Source organism: Salvelinus namaycush, chromosome 2, assembly GCF_016432855.1.
Source record: "Salvelinus namaycush isolate Seneca chromosome 2, SaNama_1.0, whole genome shotgun sequence".
Taxonomy (NCBI): domain Eukaryota; kingdom Metazoa; phylum Chordata; class Actinopteri; order Salmoniformes; family Salmonidae; genus Salvelinus; species Salvelinus namaycush.
The window spans coordinates 47130975-47145444 of record NC_052308.1 but is presented as its reverse complement, the minus strand read 5'-3'; the positions used below and the strand labels follow the sequence as shown (position 1 = coordinate 47145444).

The following is a 14470-nucleotide window of genomic DNA, read 5'->3' as shown; positions in this document are numbered from 1 at the left end:
AGAATGATGGAGGCCACTGTGTTCTTGGGGACTGTCAAAGGTGGAGGATTTTTTTGGTACCCTTCCCCAGATCTGTGCCTCGACACAATCCTGTCTCAGAGCTCTACGGACAATTCCTTCAACCTCATGCCTTGGTTTTGCTCTGACATGTACTGTCAACTGTGGGACCTTACATAGACAGGTGTGTTCCTTTTCAAATACTGTCCAATCAATTGAATTTACCACAGGTGGACTCCAATCAAGTTGTAGAAACATCTCAAGGATGATCAATGGAAACAGGATGCACTTGAGATCAATTTTGTGACTCATAGCAAAGGGTCTGAATACTTATGTAAATAAGGTATTGGTTTTTTATATTTAATAAATTGGCAAACATTTCTAAAAACCTGTTTTCACCTTGTTATTATGGGGTATTTTGTGTAGATTGCTGAGGATTTGTGTTTATTTAATCCATGTTAGAATAAGGCTAAAACGTAACAAAATGTGGAAAAAGTCAAGGGGTCTGAATACTTTCCGAAGGCACTGCCCCACCTTCCCTGAATGACAGGTTGCCACTGATGGCAAGACTTGAAAACTGTTGTCTAGCCATGATCCCCAACACTTTGACAGAGCTTGAAGAATTCTGAAAATAATAATGGGCAAATATTGCACAATCCAGGTGTGCAAAGCTCTAAGAGACTTATCCAAGAATACTCACAGCTGTAATCATTCCCAAAGGTTTTTGTAACATGTTTTGACTCTGGGAGAATATGTATCTATCTAATCAAAGTATATTCATGTTTATTTTTTATTAATTTTTATATATTTCAAATGTTACTGCCACTTTGACATTATAGAGTATTTTTTGTGTAAATTGTTGACAGAAATTTACAATTTAATCCCACTTTGTAACACAATAAAATGTAAAGAAATCCAAGGGGTTGAATATTTATGATACCCACTGTAATCTATAACAACTGTCCTGAGTCATTTGGTTAATCTCCCATGCCAGTATACATGCTTTCCCATTGCATTGTCACATAATGCACATTCCTACTGTCTTTTTCAAAATAGGTGATAGACTATGCCTATATTCATGTATTTTCTGTCGTTTAATTATAAACTGTATTGATATTTAATTCATAATTAACAAATGTTAATAATTAGACTGCAGTGCCAATTAGATTTTCTCCAAAACGTTCCTTTTCATGACTTTTGAAACACAACTGTAGGCTTACATATAGTTCTGTTTGATTTATTGGTCAATCAGAGTATTCTGCGAAAAAAAAACGGAATACTTCCTGACATGTCATTTTGCAGTGGCAACAACCTTTCAGAAGCAATCCCACAGCACTGTTTTACAGTTTTACAGAGAAAATTCCTTCAAATGAAAGAGGATGTGTGTACAGGATCAAGGTGAGGAAGCCTCGACTTTCTCCAGCCGTTGTTGGGAAGATATTGCTGTTCTTGTGTCAATACTTTATCAGAATATTATTTAATTATTGCATCCATTAGTGGCTCACTGTTTTTGTCGACACTGTTTATCCCGTTCATGTAACAAGAAAACATGATCGTTTCGGTTACATAATAAATGCAGTATTCCAACGACACGAGGAAATCCTCTTGTTTTGCTGGCCAGTGGCCACTATAACATGTTGGCAAACAGAGGGCTTGTGTGTTGATTAATCCTGCAAAAGGAATTTGAATCATGTCGGAAACAAAATACATCTTTTAAATTAAATCTTTTACTGTCTGAATTTTGAATTAAATGCTAATCCTGTCAATCACTCAGGAGTGATGACACGGGCCTGTCTACTGGAAATGAAGAGCCGTGATTGGAGGGCACTGGTATAGGAGGCGGGATCAATAAATATTCGACTGTCAGATTGGAGCTGGCGTTGCTGTGTGCAGGTAAAGAGAACCAAGGAACACAAATGAGGTAACGTACAGTATTTGTTCTATCTTACTAGAGAACGAAACGCGATGGACAGACACTGTTCTGTTGAAGAGCAGCACGTTTATGTCACATGAACGAAGAATTGAACCGTCGAGCGGCAAAGTAAAAGCGTGCAACACCTTGGAAAGAAAATATCGCGTCAACGTTTGGTCGGGGGCACACATTTTACAAGGAACTTCGACAGCTGTGTGTTTTCAAACAAGCCATCAACAAAGAATGAAACCCTTCAAACGAGGTAGGCATACATTTATGGGAATTTAGTACAGAAAATATTGGCAGGCATTCATTATCACCCTGACAGTTTGCCAAGTGTGCCCGGCTTTTGGGTGTAAATGGAATGCGGCTTTTTGTTGCGAGCAAATGCAGCGTGTGTTTGTGTTTGAATTTGGAGGGACAGCGAACCAGCTAAATTATCTTTGGAAGCAAGCATGGTGTCCATCTGGCGGAGCGACAGAACAATCCTGCATCTGCGAAGGCGTGCGTTCAGCGGGTTCTTTGTACGTTTGATACACGATGGGAAGATGGCTAGCCAACTTAGTCATCGTTTTTTATATTCATTTATAATTTTATCATGTTACATCTTATTGTTATTTTTGCATTTGGCAAATTGATAACATTTCAGTAGTTATTCGATTTCATTGCAACAGTAATCTTAACCCCACAATAGACTACATTGAATAGAACAAGACAATTCCACGAATTTGCTTCATTGTTTGTTAGCTAGCCTGCTAACTTTAGCCTAGAACTAGCTAGCTAAATCCGCCTTGAAGATATTAGTACATTTTAACAAACTCAAATTATGTACACCTTTGCCTTAAGTTTGTCAACGTATTTTGACTAGATACCTAACTCCGTATAAAAATACGCCATTTTTGTTATGCAAACAAAGTTGAGGTTTGACAGGAACAGCGTGACATGTAACGTTACTGTAGCTAGCTAGCAAAGTGAAACAACTCCACGATGTAGTTACCATAGATTTAAAGCAGTTTACTAGCTAACTTTATATCGCTACTCCAACATCAACGGAGACGAGTGTACCTCTACTAGTGATGCGCGAGTTAACTCGTAACCTGCGGGTCGGGTGGGTTGGTTTAGGGTCATGAAATATTTTGTGGATGAAGGGTGGGTGGCGGACGGGTTGAGTAAAGAGAGAACAGTACCTTTAAATTCATAAATGTACCATTTATTGTGCATTTTATATCTATAGGCTACATGGAGGTTTTTCTTTCGTTATTTTAGGCTATCTGGAATTACTGAGTAAGTTTTAGGTCCTGACTGTACGCGTGCCAAATAGACTACAAGACAATCGCCACATGCTTTTCGGAACTAGCAGAACAATTGAATCTTGATCCAAGGCAAAAAGGATGACTCTTAATTCACTAAGAGAAAAGCTGCGAAATTGATTTGAGAAAATAAGAGACGGGAGGGCCAGAAAAGTAATGTTGGGAAAGATTTGGTGAAGTGGTAAGAGGGTGGCAGTGTGATGCGCTATACACATTTGAGTCACAAGAAGGGGACTTCAAATAGACCTGTGGCATGTCAAGGGAACTGCATCCCTATACTTTTCAGATGGGTTAAATAGAAATCTGGACATGTTGAATTTAAGCATTTATTGCTGTATAACAATACACCAAATGTCGGCTAAATTGAATGAGTAGGTGTGTCAACTTTTAACTCGTACTGTACGTTTTCTGACCCGTTCTCATGCGGGCGCTGTCTTGATCTTGGCATAGCTCCCTTCCAACTAGAGATAAGTAATCCACGTCTAGTCAGATTCTTATGGCTACCAAGTTTGGTAGCTAGCATATTTAAAACGTTTTGCCCATTCATGCGCAAATTTTCTAACTTGATTTTAAGATTATAGTTCGTAGCTAGCCACATACTCTCTGTTAGCCATTGAATTAAAATCAATTGCTCCAGGATTTAAATTCCCTGGCCAAAGGTGAAAATAGCCCCTCGCACGGCCTATAGATCCTTAGCGGCTGGAGGTGACATGCACATAATCTCCTTTTGTGCGGACAGGAGCTGCCTCCAGGGGTCAGATTTCACCAGAGAAAGACATTTACTGCATTCTGGGAGAAATCATTCTCCATTTTGAGTTGGTATTCCCCAATGACACAAATTTTGTGATTTGGGGAAGGAAGACAAATCTTGTTTTGTATTTATTTTCTTCCAATTAGCTTATCTCATCACTTAATTTAATGAGGGAGAGTCTCATTGCTTCATCATGCATGCTTGTACATTTGTTGTCAACTACTACACTTACCTATCAATCGGTGTAACCTGATTTGTTTCAATCGCATTGCTAAAATACATCAGATCATATTGTAGACAAAATACTGATCAATACTTTGCCAACCTGTTTCTTTTATAGATTGGTGAATGCACAATAAAATAACAAACACAGGCCTACACAACAAGTAGATGGTTGTCAGTCTCTGATTTGGAGGGAAAGCAATACATTCTATAACAAGTTAATGTCCAACCCTGGTCTATGATGAGTACAAACACTAGCACTGACTCAACAACCCCCTCTGAACCCCTTGTCCTCAGCTCTGGAAGAGGAGCGGAGGCGAGAGCAGGAGCTGTCAGCCATGACTGACAGCGACCCCTTTGAGGATGACAGCTCCACCCTCGACCTGTCTGGAGGGGGTGGGGGCTCGGGCAAGCGGCGTCGCCGTGGCAACCTGCCCAAGGATGCGGTGCAGGTGCTGCGGTGCTGGCTGTACGAGCACCGCTTCAACGCCTACCCCTCAGAGCAGGAGAAACTCGGATTGTCAGATCAGACCAGCCTTTCTGTGCTGCAGGTGAGTGGACCGGGACCAGTCTTTAAATTGTGTATATAAATAATAAACAAATTGAAGTTAATTATTGCTCCCAAATGCTTGAATTGGGCCTAATCAAGCAGCAGTCCACAGACAACGTTTTGGCTACAGTAGCCTTTGCCAGGTGGAAACTTTGAGCTGTGTAGCAGAGCACCAACATAGGGCTGGGAGAATATTTTATTTATTGGCGATTCAAGATCTCTTAAAAAAATAAATGTTTTCTCAAAGTAAGCATTGTTGTTTAAAGGTCAAATGCACTGCATTTCAAACAGTCAGCAATAATCTATTTTTATTTTTTTTATAATCTTTCAAGACTTGTTATGAAAATGTGTTTATTGTATATATAAAAAAATTACTAGACCCATGCGTAGTGCACATTCACCAATAACAACTAACTTCTTGTAGCAGGCGTTGGGCTATAGAAAATTAACAGGTCTCAAGCCCACGTGCTAGTGATTTATCCAGCTGATCTTTATATTTCAAGTTTAGCAGACTTGGATCTATTTGCTAGCTAACAAGGTTGAAAAGTTATGAACACATCCTTTTTGAAAAGCACGTTATCCTGTCTACTTTGTTCAGATGTTGAAGTGGCCTACCTAATTTCTCAGATTGAGAATGAGTTGCCAATTCCTTTATATAATTGTTTTATGCTTATTGCACATTTATAAAACAGACTAGACAGCTAGTATAAGTTGTTGGCTAAATTTCTGCTGCACCCTAATGTACTTGTCCTCTTGCTCAGTTGTGCACCGGGACCTCCCACTCTTTTTATTCTGGTTAGAGCCAGTTTGTGCTGTTCTGTGAAGGGGTAGTACACAGCGTTGTACGAGATATTCAGTTTCTTGGCAATTTCTCACATGGAATAGCCTTAATTTCTCAGAACAAGACTAGACTGACAAGTTTCAGAAGAAAGTGCTTTGTTTCTGGCGGTTTTGAGCCTGTAATCGAACCCACAAATGCTGATGCTCCAGATACTTAACTAGTCTAAAGAAGGCCGGTTTTATTGCTTCTTTAATCAGAACAACAGTTTTCAGCTGTGCCAGCATAATTGCAAAAGGGTTTTCTAATGATAAATTAGTGTTTTAAAATGAGATTTGAATGGACAAAAAGGACATTTCTAAGCGACCCCAAACTTTTGAACGGTAGTGTACATCTCGTCAATATATGCAGATCTCGGGTATAACTGGGAAGGTCCGCACAGAGGAGCGAAGGAGACGAGACCAAAAACACAACACAAGAACAAGAGGATACAAACGCTCCTAAAACGAAAAATAAACTCAATATAGGCATTTGGAATTTTGTGCAAAAACAAATTCAAATGATTTCGATATCACCCAGCCCTACACCAACACAGCCTATACATTAACAGGGCTTGATTTTTAAGTAGTCTGACTTGCATTTTAATTAGTCTAACAAAGTATTAGGTTTGGTTTCGGCATGTTCCCCTCAATTACAGTTGAAATGAATGATTTTATAATTTCCTCCAGTTCAATTGTTCCAGATTAGTGCCTGCTGTAGTCTAAATAGTTGATCATAGCAGACACTTGGGGCCCAGATGGAGTCATGACTACGTACTCTGTCGAAGATGGTGGTTTCTTTATCAGATATTGTGCTCTCTATTGGCCTCTTGTAACTGTCCTGTGTGCGGGGAGATGACTGCCGTAGCACCTATAGGCCTACTTCAGGCGGGCGCTAAATAGAGATTCATCCCATGATATTTGCGCTGTACTTTTTGTCATACTTCAGCGCTAGGGTGTTTCTCAACAGCTTAGCGTACAACAATATTCAAATGTCACATGGGTGAGGCACTACTGTACAGATTAATTTGACACAGTCTTCCCTTCTCACCTTGTAGGCAGACCATTTGTTATCGTTTCCTCTCTCTCCTCAAATACACACACACATTCACACCCCAGGAGTGGCGACATGAGGAATTCCTGGACTGAGCAGAGAGCAAGCAGGGCTAGAGCAGCACTGACAGACCCATAGTGTAGTCATTGCAGTGACATGTCCCTGGTTGGCTGCGCTCTACTTGCTCTGTCGCTCAGCGTTTTTCAGCCGGGACTTCATTAGTGCCAGCTGTCTGAGGTCACTCATCTCACTGCGTGTGGGAGGTTTTTACCACAAGATGGCAGTAAACAAGGCCCGGAGGAGAGCAGGAGAATGAGAACATGTGGGCGGAAGTCTCATTCAACAAACTACCCCTCGAACCAGTTTGAGCTATTATATGCTTCATTTGAGGCATAAGTACACCACCGCCACCAGCCTGTACTGTTGACACCAGGCAGGATGGGTCCATGGACTCATGCTACTTACGCCAAATCCTGACACTGCCATCAGCATGACGCAACAGGAATCAGGATTTGTCGTACCAGGCAATGTTTTTCCACTCAATTGTCCAGTGTTGGTGGTCACGTCCCCACGAGTCGCTTCCTCGTGTTTTTAGCTGATAAGAGTGGAACCCGGTGTGGTCATCTGATGCAATAGTCCATCCTTGACAAGGATCGGCTAGAGTTGTGTTCCGAAATGCCACTGTTGTACTGCGGCTATATTTGTCTGTTTCTGGCCTGCCTGTTAGCTTGCATGATTCTTGCCATTGTTCTTCAATCTCTCATCAACGAGCTGTTTTTGCCCACAGGACTGCTGCTGAGTTCTTGTTTGTTGAATCGTTCTCGGTAAATCCTAGACACTGTCGTGGGTGAAAAGCCCAGGAGGGAGGCCGTTTCTGAGATGTTGGATCTGGCGAGCCTGGCACTGACTATCATACCACGCTCAACGTCGCTTAGGTCACTCGTCTTGCCCGTTCTAACATTCAACCAAACAAACAGTAACTGGAGGCCTGTCTGCCTGCGTAATATAGCGAGCCACGGCCACGTGACTGGCGATCCATTTTCGTGAATGAGGTGGTGTACCTAATAAATTGTCCACTGTCATCTCTACTTGTATTTTGGTTCTTCAGGGAATCTGTTAGGCTTTTGAGATGCACCCCGGTTGTTTTTTTGCAGGCGTTGTTGTTAAATTTATTGACTCTTTTCCAGATATGCAACTGGTTCATCAATGCCCGCCGCCGCCTCCTCCCTGACCTGCTCCGCAAGGATGGCAAAGACCCCACCCAGTTCACCATCTCCAGGCGGGCGGGGAAGGGCGAGTGCCGCCCAGCCACTGGAGGATGTGGCGGAGGTAGTTCCCCTGAAAGCCCCACCTCAGTCCCCTCTCCAGCCCTGCCCCCTCTCAGGCCCTCTGTCATCCGACCAGCCCCCACACTGGACCTCAGCCTCCTGGGAAATACTGCCACTGCCATCCTTTTGGGAGCTGGCTACCCCAGCCAAGAGGGCTACTGTGTCAAGGCCCTGATGCAGCAGAGTCTCCTGAGGAGGGAGGCCGAGGAGAATGGCTCCAAGGTTATCAGCGCCAGCCCCACTGGCGGGCTATTCAACACGCCGCCCCCCACGCCTCCGGAGCTGTGCCCCAGCCAGGACTTCAGTGACCTGAGGTTGCTGGTGGATGCAGCTCTCCAGAGGGCCGCCGAGCACGAGAGTCAGAGGCTGCTCCCGGAGTACCAGAGCAGGGCCACTACAGAAGCCACAGGTGGCTGCATCCACAGCAGCAGTGCTATGGGTCTGACCACTCCACCGGCACAGAGCCAAGCTACCTTTGATTCGCCCAGAGAGAAGAGTCCTGCGAACATGGCTGTGGTGTCCCCAGTTTCAGTCCTAATCCATGTCCCAGTCTGCTCTGCTCCTAAACTCGCCATGGCCTCTGTACCTGCTCCAAATGTGCCTCCCCGCCTAGCCCAAGTGCCAGTTTCAACCCCCTTTCCAACCTTTGTCCCAGCACCAACCTTATCCCTGGTTCCAGCTTCAACTCCGATCCCAACCAAACCCCTTCTCCCAGCCCCAAGCCCTGTTCAAACCTTTGCTGGTGCACCAACTGTGTCCTGTGTCCCAACCTCAGTCCCAGCTCCAAGCTCTACCCAAGTCCCAACCCTAACCTCTGTCCCAACCCCGGCCCCACCTTTAGCCCCAGCACCACCAGCCCTCACCCCATTCTTGGGCCTGGCTTCCCTCCAGCCCTTGTCCTCCTCCATCCCCAACAGCAGTGTCCAGAGGGCCCAGTCGATGCCCAGTGTGTGGAGTGTGGTCCACAGCGATGCTACAGTCCGACAGCCTGTCCCCGTGGTTCAGACTCCCATGGCCGCTGTGTGGGGGCCACAGCACACCTTGCGCGCCGTCAGCGAAACAGTCAATTAGAGCCATGGCCACTCCCTTGTCTGTGAGGAGCACCATATCCCTTCTCAGACTGCCCCGAACTGTGTGTATGTTCCCTTCATCGGCCCCTCTGACACTATGCTCTGCAGAATTCATGCATACGGTTCATACATCAGACGCTGGGAATGATACGAGGGATGGAAAGACAATTGTTTTTAAAGACAGTGCTTTTTAAGCATTTTTATCAGGACTTTAAAAACTTTTATCCAATGCAGAGGGCCGCCGAGCAGCCTCCAATGCAGACTGTTGCTGGGTGGAACCTTTCAACTTGGTTTTTCAATCAACATTTCAGAGTATAGGTTAAATGTTGCGACGGTTGACATAAGAACGACGACACCAAGTTCTGTAATGTAGTTAACTCCCTTTTCCACTAGGAGGACATTTCCTTCCCCCATGATTTATTTTTATTTTGAATATTATTATTATTTTTTACAGTTTGAAGTTGCACCAGTAGAGCTAGGCTTATCAGTAGCAATACTGGACTTGGTTGAATGTATTAAGGTCACTTATCTCAGGCTGTCTAGCCTGTCAATCATTCCCACCAAGGTTAAACAAGGGCGGACCTGGGGCTGAGACAGGTGTGTTTTTCAAGCCCAGGTGTTGTGCTCCTCCAGTACAGTTTATGCACTTTAGATATTTTCATTTTTTTAGTCTGTCCACATCTTCACACAGTGCCGGAAGACAGGTGGAAGGGGAAGTTGATAGTATTGCAGTGTGCCTGACTGCACAGCTTCAATGTCTGTCTCCTCTCCTTGCCTTAAAGCTACTGTAAACAAGTGGTCATCATGGATTCTACATTTTTAAGACACTAAATCATCAGTTGCAAAGAATATGAACTCTGTTTTTTTTACTTTGTAAAATGTTCATTTAAACCTATTTCCAAAATAGTATCTTAGCAGGTAAACTGTTTTTGTGTGTGTGTGTATACACACACACAAAAGAGGAATGTTTTTTATTTTTGTTGGTCTGTTACTTTCTGCGCTATCTTTATGCATCATGTACAATTTCTAGGGATGTATTGTTTTTATTGTGGATGTGAAGAAGGTGGAATTCCTGTCTGTGTGTTTGAGAACGATGGGGCGGGAGGTCACATTGGTCCCGTTATAGAAATCAATTTTGTGGCGAAGCTAAAGGCTTAGTTGGGTGACACCACCAGGCTGTCTCCTCATTCTTAAGGGTAATGTAACACTTGCTATAAGTGCCCTATTATGCCATAGTCTTTTTATGGATGAAGCCTGTCACAAACATTTCAAGGTTTTGGGCCCTCCTGTTTGGAGAGGGATTGACCCAAGTAGCGGATCATTGGCGGCTTAAGATTTGGGCCTTGTATTTCAAACCAAAATATGTCTTAATTGAAACGCCTGTAGTTGTTCGCTTGGATGACAATCTGGTCAGTGTTGTATTGAATTCATTGATTTTTAATGTTGAGTAAGTTATTGAGAAGCAAACTGTCTGACTTCCTTTTCCTCTCTCTTTTCCCTCTGTTTTAGTGAAGTATATCCTCTCGTTAGAGTATTTTACTATTTCTTATACGGTTGTAGTTTCCATGAAACAATCTCTCCTACATATTATGGCCAAATCGACGCCGCACAAAGTTAGTTGGGCCCTACTACGTAAACAGTGCTGCTGCAAAGTAATTTTCTTCTGTCATGGGTCAGTTGAAATGGGACTAACTTAGTCTTTATAGTTGTTACCAGTGCCATACATGTAATGACCCTGGTGGTGATTTTTTTTTAATTTTTTTTACAGCTAGATGCATGAGAAGAGCTGATATGGAATTCCGTGTTATTATTAACCTAGATTTGTGACTAGCATAAATCCCCATTCCTTCGCTACCACTTGTTTTCGGCTCTTTCATGAGGCTTAATGTCAGCACCATTTCCAGAATTGTCTAGAATGTCAGTGGGGAAGGGTAGATGTTATAGATCTTCTGCAAACGGAGATATGTTGAGTCACCTCTTTTTCTCACAGTTTGGGTCGACCGTAGGGTTCATTCAGACGTGAGTCTGAATACTAAGCAAAGAATGTTAACTATTTTAACAGGTTTTGAATATAGATGCAGTACAATAAAGCGGGTATGTGGTTTATTCATTACTACACTTCTACGTTACTACATATTACTCATTGTGATACTGGAATCGGCTGGATACTGAACATTATTTAGGACGGCTATTTTATATATATCAGGTTTTGGATGCAGAATGAAACTTGAGTCGTATATGCCAATGGGGAAAATGCATGCAAATATGTCAAGGTGGGGGGGGCATGAACTGTCTCAAATGTGTAGCATCACAATATGACCAAATGCATCCTAAATGTTTTTCCATTTCACTGTGAAATCATGGCTGATGTATGGACAGTATAACTGGCTATTGTGCCTTAAACCTGGGATTGAGGGAACATGCCCCTTCTACATAGAAACTTTTGAGTAGTCTGCAATATATGCCTTAAACTTTAAATGTGTTTTTGTACAAGCATTTCAGAGAATAAAACTTTTTTCATATGCTGATCCTTGCGCATTTTTTAAAAATCCAACTTGAAGAGTGTAGAATTAACCATGTCCTTATGTTTTCTTATTTGTCTCAACAAAGTTTAATAGCACGACTACCTTTCTTGGAACTTATTACATGGGCAAGATATTGTACATTGGATTTCCAACCCAGTTTTACCAAATAATTTTCATTTAAGGCAGGTCAAGAGTTGTACATAACCTTTTGGATGTAATTAACCTACTAGATGTTTTTTTTCTGGGGTATTCCAGATGACTCCCATAGACCCCCAGATAACTGTTTTGCTTTATCCATAGGGGTGTCCCTGATGTACTTTTTTGTTGACCATCTGTAGGGTTCAAGGACACTTCAACTTGATTATCTCCAGCTCAATACCAGTGCCGTCAAAGTATTCACACCCCTTGACATTTTGCTACAGCCTGAATTTAGAATGAATTTGAGATTTTATCACTCATCCTACATTGTAATTGTTTCAATGTTTACAGATTAGGAGCTTAAATGTCTTCAGTCAAGCATTCAAGTTATTAATTACGCTTTTGATGGTGGCATCAATAAACCACAGGAGGCTGCTGAGGGGTGGATGGCTCATAATGGCCTGAATGGCGCAAATGGAATGGCATCAAACACATGGAAACCATGTGTTTTATGTATTTGATACCATTCCGCTCCACCCATTATCGCTAGCCTGTCCTCCCAAATTAGGTGCCACCAACCTCCTGTGCAATACACCAAGTCACTACAAAGATACAGGTGCCCTTTCAAACTCTGTTGCTGGAAAGGAAGAAACCGCTGAGGGATTTCACCATGAGGACAATGCTGATTTTAAAACAGTTGCAGAGTTTATTGGCTGTGGATAGAACTGAGAATAGAGTGAAAAGAAAGTGTGTAAAGAAAAATATTCCAAAACATGTGTCCTGTTTCCAATAAGGCACTAAAGTAATGCTGCAAAAAATGTCATTAACTTTTTGTCCTGAATACAAAGTGTTCTGTTGTGGGCAAAAACAACGCAACACATCACTGAGTACAACTTCATATTTTCAAGCATGGTGGTGGTTGCATCATGTTATGGGTATGGTTGTCATTGGCAAGGACTTGGGAGTTTTTTAAGGAAAAAAACAAACGGAATAGAGCTAAGCACAGGAAAATCCTAGAGAAAAACTTGGCTCTGTCTAATTTCCAACAGACACTGGGAGACATTCACCTTTCAGCAGGACAATTACCTAAAACATACATTGAATGTTCCTAAGTGGCCTAGTTAGTTTAGGCTTAAATCTGTCGAGACTTAAATGGCTGTCTAGCAAATGATCATCAACCAACTTGCCAGAGCTTGAATATTTTGGGGGGAGAATATTGGGCAAATATTGTACAATCTGAACTGTGTTAAGATTTCAAAAGGTAGACATGCCTACAGGTGCTCATTGAGGCCTTTAAGTTCTTCGGTTATCACTTTTCAACTAGTGTGGATCTGTATATTTTAAAAAGTGAATAAATAACAAATGTGAAACTCTGTGGATTTAGGCCAAAGCTTCAAGGGGAATGTTTGTCGTTAATTATGGTAGTTGGACAAGTGTCACGCCTACTTCCGCTCCGACCCAATCGACGTCACCGGTCTACTAACCACCAGTCCTGGCAATCATCATTATGCACACCTGCACCCCATCATTTTGCACACCTGGAACTCATTATCACCTTGATTACTCTCCCTTTATTTAGGCCTCAGTAGCCTCCGTTATCAGGCAGTATTGGTTTTGTGTATGTTCCGTACGCTTCTCCTGTTTTGTTTATCGACATGATTCTTATTATTAAAATCACCTGCTTCCTGACTCCCAGCTTTACAGAATACTGACTCTTAAAAAATGGAAGCAGCAGAAGATAAGGACATCTCCCAGGCGGTTGACAAACAAGGACACCTAATATGCCAACACCAGGATCAGTTGGCACAATTGGGTACGGCTATGGATAAGGTTCTCCGTGTTCTCCACCGCCTCGACACCAACCAAGAAGATTCACCTACATCTAGCGGAGGTCCTCCTAGCACAAGTCGCCCCAGCCTATCCAGCAGTCTGCCCAGGTCAGCGATGCCGGTCATTTCCCTGCTGACCGGGTAGGGGTTGGTGGGGGCTCCTCTCTCTGTCTGGGAGAGAGGAGAGGAAGAGCTTGGCTCCTACGAGAGGTTCATGGCTCTGTTCAGGGCAGTCTTCGACCATCCATCGGAGGGCAGAGAGGGAGGTGAGTGACTACTTCAACTCCGGCAGGGTGTCCAGACCGCTGCGGAGTACGCCCTCACCTTCCGGACCGTGGCAGCCTCCAGTGGATGGAATGAGCCGGCGTGCCTCACCCTATTCCAAAGAGGACTGTGCGAGGAGGTCCAGACTTAGTTGGCGTGCCGGGATGACAACCTTTCCTTCGATGCGCTCATCACGGTGGTCATCCATCTGGACAACCTTCTTCGGGAGCGCCGGCACCCTTCGCCTCTCGCCCTACTCTTTGGCCGCCCTAAGCAATAGCCTGAACCCATGGAGGTGGGGGTCACAAACCTCTCCGCGGTAGAGCGGCGTCGCCGGAGACAGCTGGGGCTGTGTTCCTATTGCGGCCAGGAGGGGCACAAGATTCAGTGGTGTCCGTTGCGTCCCAACCCGGTGTCCACAGGGAGAGGGCCGACCCCGTGATCATCCATCTCCAGGGGGAAGGCGTGACTATTCCATCATCATCGCTTTTCGCCAAACCCTTCCTGGTTTTCATTTCACTGGCTGGCTGTCCCTCAAGTGTTGTCTCTACAGCTCTAATGGACTCCGGTGCCGCAGGGAATTTAATCGACAAGGCCCTCGCCTCCTCCCTGAACATCACCTTGTACCCGCTCTCCTTTCTAGGTCCAAACCTTGGATAATCGACCATTGGGATCTGGCAATATCACGCACATCACCGCACCAC

At 43.6% G+C, this 14470-nt stretch overlaps 1 protein-coding gene across 1 annotated transcript; it reads left to right on the top strand.

Annotated features, from left to right (window-relative positions):
* Positions 1-1908: 1908 nt before the first annotated feature.
* Positions 1909-11530, top strand: LOC120064168 (proline-rich protein 36-like). Its single transcript, XM_039014555.1, has 3 exons — positions 1909-2171; positions 4490-4743; positions 7800-11530. The coding sequence occupies exons 1-3, from the start codon at positions 2000-2002 to the stop codon at positions 9009-9011; spliced, it is 1638 nt and encodes a 545-aa protein (XP_038870483.1). The 5' UTR covers positions 1909-1999; the 3' UTR covers positions 9012-11530.
* Positions 11531-14470: the final 2940 nt, after the last annotated feature.

Bases quoted from the DNA above. Each gene is read 5' to 3' on its own strand.
- LOC120064168 (XM_039014555.1), top strand. From the start codon at position 2,000: ATGTCACATGAACGAAGAATTGAACCGTCGAGCGGCAAAGTAAAAGCG. The intron at 2,172-4,489 runs GTAGGCATACAT...CCTTGTCCTCAG, and splicing joins AATGAAACCCTTCAAACGAG to CTCTGGAAGAGGAGCGGAGG. The intron at 4,744-7,799 runs GTGAGTGGACCG...ACTCTTTTCCAG, and splicing joins CCAGCCTTTCTGTGCTGCAG to ATATGCAACTGGTTCATCAA.